The sequence below is a fragment of the Palaemon carinicauda genome, chromosome 4 (genome assembly GCF_036898095.1).
Source record: "Palaemon carinicauda isolate YSFRI2023 chromosome 4, ASM3689809v2, whole genome shotgun sequence".
NCBI classification, from domain to species: domain Eukaryota; kingdom Metazoa; phylum Arthropoda; class Malacostraca; order Decapoda; family Palaemonidae; genus Palaemon; species Palaemon carinicauda.
Window position 1 is genome coordinate 47,993,371 of NC_090728.1, and position 5,000 is coordinate 47,998,370.

Consider the following 5,000-nt stretch of genomic DNA (forward strand, 5'->3'; position numbering starts at 1 on the left):
ACGTGCAGTACAATTCCCCCTTGAGGGACACCCCGTCCCATCTTACTTCCACAATTCTCACAAACACTAATTTGTAAAATAGTGAACTCGTCCCGTCAAAAATTACACCTAAATATTTAGATATGCACTTCCGCACACACAGATTCAACCCGTCCCATCTCCTTATCTTTTCTTAACTACCTCTCAGAGTACTCCCTCTGACCAGGGCATGACTTACTCCCTCTGGCCAGGGCATGACTACTCCCTCTCCCACCTGCTCCAGGTACGGAGAGAGATCGAGTAGTCATATGTTTGGCAATGCCACTCAGCGAAACAGGAAAGAAAGAGATAAAGAAATATATATATATATATATATATATATATATATATATATATATATATATATATATATACACATATATATATATATGTATATATATATACACACACACACACACACACACACACACACACACATATATATATATATATATATATATATATATATATATATATATATACCCCGGCACTTGTTATTTATTATATAAGTGAGATGATATTCATCGAGTCTCACAAAGTGTTCTATTCAAGTTAACAAGCCCGTACAAACAAATGAATTATTTTAACAACTGTTCACCGAACAAAGAAAATCTCTCTCTCTCTCTCTCTCTCTCTCTCTCTCTCTCTCTCTCTCTCTCTCTCTCTACCCAACTAATGCAATTAGAGAAATTGATCAAATTTCCCATGCAAGGAGGGAAAAAAAAGGAACAAATTCGAATACACCGAAGTACCTCACGCTGCCTTTTTCCGCCCACTCTGAGGTAAATCCTAATTCAATTATAGATGTTTTGTTGAAGGTAATTTGTCTAATTAAAACATTTCCGGTAGAATGAAAACGGCAGATCCCTGCAAAGCTATCAGCTCTAATTAACAACCGATCCAATGTAGTATCTCAGTTTTGCATTTGAAAAACCTTTTTTTTTTTTTTTTTTTTTTTTGGGGGGGGGGGATGCGACATGATTATAAGGCATACCTAGTTATGATGGGATTAGGGTTTGTATCTTTTTCTTGTGATAACTTTTCGAAATTAATGTGTGAGGAATTAGAACAAAATATATTTCATTAAGAAATATTTTGTATATTATTATTATTATTATTATTATTATTATTATTATTATCATTATTATTATTACTTGCTAAGCTAAAACCCTAGTTGGAAAAGCAGGATGCTACAATCCCCAGGGCCCCAACAGGGAAAATAGCCTAGTGAGTAAAGGAAACAAGGAAAAATGTACATATCATTGTAGAAAATGACGGAATAACCAATGTCTATTAAGGTATTGGACAATTAGAGTATCTTCAAATTCAGTTTGAAATTCTGATGATGATGAATAAGATATACATGGAACTTGACCTTTTTAATGTTTTGCTTCTTTATATAATTTCAACCTAAAAAAAATAGGCAAATACTGAAAGGATTGGTTGAATAAATTGAATACTAATTAAAAAGTGGAATTATGATATAAGGGGGAATGTATGAAATATTAAATTATAATATAACGTTGAAAATTTGGTTCCAAATCTGCAGAATGGAATATGGCCTAGGATTTTTTTTCTTTCTTTTTTGTTAATCGCCTCTTTTATCCTTCCTATTTATTCCTCGGATATCAAATGATTCTCTTCCTCTGTAATCGAACTCTATTATGTATTCTTGACTTATCTTGACGTTGAAAAAGTAGACCTGGCTCTTAAAGAGAGAGAGAGAGAGAGAGAGAGAGAGAGAGAGAGAGAGAGAGAGAGAGAGAGAGAGAGTCGTTTGTATATATCCTCCATGCGCTATCTTGACCGTTTCCATTTGAGAGAATATCCCCTGACTTGATATAAAGTTGATATCTCAGACCTGAAGGAAGGGGACATTAGAGGATGGAATATTCAAACACTTCGTAACCTCGTGCTTTTAAAATTTAAATTATTAGTTCATGTGAAATATTTACTTTCGAGTAATAGCAGCAGGTAAAAATCAAAAGAAGGATAAGCATGGACTAGAGATCTTTTGTTTAACAAAATGAGGTTATGAAAAGCTAAATGCCACTTTCTCTAACAATACAACTATTTAATTAGATGGTCATAGCAGCATTAACTTATGCATCAGAAAATTGGAGCCTTCCTAAAGCCTTAGCTTTAGAACATAAGCTAGTTACAACGCGGAAAGGTATGGAAAGAATAATGATTTGAATAACACCAAGAGACAAAACGAGCAACACAGATACGAGAACAAACTAAAGTAGAGGATATTTTAACATGTAAGAAAAAGAAATGGACATGGACAGGACATATAATGAGAATGACAAATAATATATGGACAAGAAGAATAACAGAATGGGTTCCTAGAGATTGCAAACAAAGCAGGGGAAGGAAAAGAAGGCGATGGATTGACGAGATAAGAAAATATCTGGATATATATACTTGCAGAGAAAGACCAAATACAGATGCGAATGGGACATATGGACTAGCCATGGCTGATGATGATGAATAGCAGCACGTCGCATTTTTCAGGAATGAAAGTGTTTTAAATTTATTTCTGTAAACAAACCCACTAGTGTAGTAGTAACAATGAAAAAAATAAATCAATTTCATTGAGAAAAAATCGTAAAAATTTCTGAATATATTGGTCCCAAAATGAGTAAATGGTTGCTGATGACAGTTTTTATACTCTCGTATCATAAAATTCTTAAAATGCTCTTGTGGAAGAAATTAAGTTTTGTATGCATAAGGAAATAACTTGAGGTTTATCATATTACTTTGCACGGCTGTCACGCCATGCTACTTACAATGGCCTTAAATTGAGATTATTATCCCGCCTACCTTTTTTATCCCTTGGTCCTTCTAGCCTATCATGGGCTCTTATCATGTGATCGTTGGTGTAAATCTAATTTTTTACACTAAACAATAAATTCCCTTTTTACCAAAAGGGAATATCTAGTTTTTCTTTTCAATGAAAAAAAATATTTAAATAGACTAACCCCTTATATTTTGAATAAAAATTAGGACATTAGTAATTTTTTAAACATTTAGGACATAAACATTATGGAGTTGTCAAAATTAAAGGAACATGGATTTTTCCTTACGGTTGCCATAACCCACTGGAGCTTACATTGGGAAATAAGATTTGTTTTCTCATTTCAAAGAACAATTTAAAAGGCTACACGAATGACTAATTTCCAGAATCTAGGAATAGGACTCCATTATTCGTCTAATATAAATTGGATATACCATCAAAGAAGTGTTTATTATGTTATAATAACAAAAAAGGGTAAACGTATCTTGAAAAAATGACTGATTTACAGTAAACAACATGAATTTACCCTGCAATGCAGGAATATTCCAAAGATTATTGTATTTTCAGTATATGGTTGATCTAGATGGAGACTCATGAACTCATCAATGAATATACTGACATTTATAGTTTTCATATTATCATAGACTGAAATTTCAGGAAATTCCACTCAATCCTAAACACTTCTGGTACAATGATCACAAACTTAGCCTGAAGCTCACGAAAAGTGAAAATATAAACGCAACAGATTCATATTCTGCAACTGGTTAGATTATAAATGACTCATGGCTAGAAAAGTTTAAGACTACAGGACCGATTCAATAAGTTTAATCAAATACTGATTTAGTATGGAGCTGTGGATACTACTATGGAGCTTCAAGTGGATCCTGGTATGGAGCTGTAAGTAGATCCTGATATGGAGCTTTAAGAGGATCCTGGTATGGAAGTTTAAGTGGATCCTGACATGGAGCTTCAAGTGGATCCTGGTACGGAGCTTTAAGTGGACCTTGGTATAGAGCTTCATGTGGATCCTGGTATGGAGCTTTAAGTGGATCCTGGTATGGCACTTTAAGTGGATCCTGATATGGAGCTTTAAGTGGATCCTGGTATGGAGCTTTAAGTAGATCCTGATATAGAGCTTTAGGTGGATCCTGACATGGAGCTTCAAGTGGACCCTGATATGGAGCTTTAAGTGGACCTTGGTATAGAGCTTCAAGTGGATCCTGGTATGGAGCTTTAAGTGGATCCTGGTACGGAGCTTCAAATGGATCCTGGTATGGAGATTTAAGTGGTTCCTGGTATGGAGCTTTAAGTGGGTCCTGGTATGGAGCTTTAAGTGGGTACTGGTATGGAGCCTTAAGTGGGTCCTGATACGAGGCTTTAAGTGGAACCTGATATGGAGATTTAAGTGGACCCTGGTATGGAGCTTCAAGTGGATCCTTGTATGGGGCTTTAAGTGGATCCTGGTATGGAGCTTAAGTATATCCTGGCATGAAGCTTTAAGTGGATCCTGGTATGGAGCTTTAAGTGGAACCTGATATGGAGATTTAAGTGGACCTTGGTATGGAGCTTTAAGTGGGTCCTGGTATGGAGCTTCAAGTGGATCCTGGTAAGGAGTATCATAGACAGAAGTTATGTACCCCGTTCATACTGAAGCATATCAAAAGGGCCCTATGTTCCTGGTTTCATTTATCTAGCCAGTCTTCCTTGCTATTTCATAATTCAAAATGTAGAAATGGGTTTGAAAGACTAACAAATATTGAAAATGGTAAAGGGATAAATATATTTGTAAGGGGAGCAAATTGGAAATGGTCGAACGTAGGTATCAAGGCATGGGAATTTTACATGTCTTGAAAAGAAACATGAATAAAAGCTGAGTTCGAACACTATATTCTCTTTTCTGTCCCTTTAAAGAGTCAAAATAATTCTATTTCATTATTTTAGTTCTACATAATTCCTTTGTGACATTCTCAACAATAGGAGGAAACCAGTTATTGTCTATTGAGAGCCGAAAGAAATTTAATTTGGAAAATACGCGTGGATTCAAACAGTTCTTTAATCTACTCAACACCTGTCAAACTAAAAAAAATTAACGACGAAGATTTTCTTTTTAATTACACCCGATACTTAACAATCTAATAATCTGATTTCCTTCATATTTTAAAGTTAATTTCTGGAGGCCAAT

General features: G+C 34.8%; 1 protein-coding gene across 1 annotated transcript in view; it reads right to left on the reverse strand.

The window, feature by feature from the left end:
* Window positions 1-3,681: 3,681 nt before the first annotated feature.
* The window catches only part of LOC137639402 (tetra-peptide repeat homeobox protein 1-like), a 1,830-nt gene continuing 511 nt past the window's right edge, over window positions 3,682-5,000 (reverse strand). The window contains exon 2 of the mRNA XM_068371676.1: window positions 3,682-4,265. Coding sequence (XP_068227777.1) covers window positions 3,682-4,265 — 584 coding nt within the window. The remainder of the gene's footprint in view (window positions 4,266-5,000) is intronic.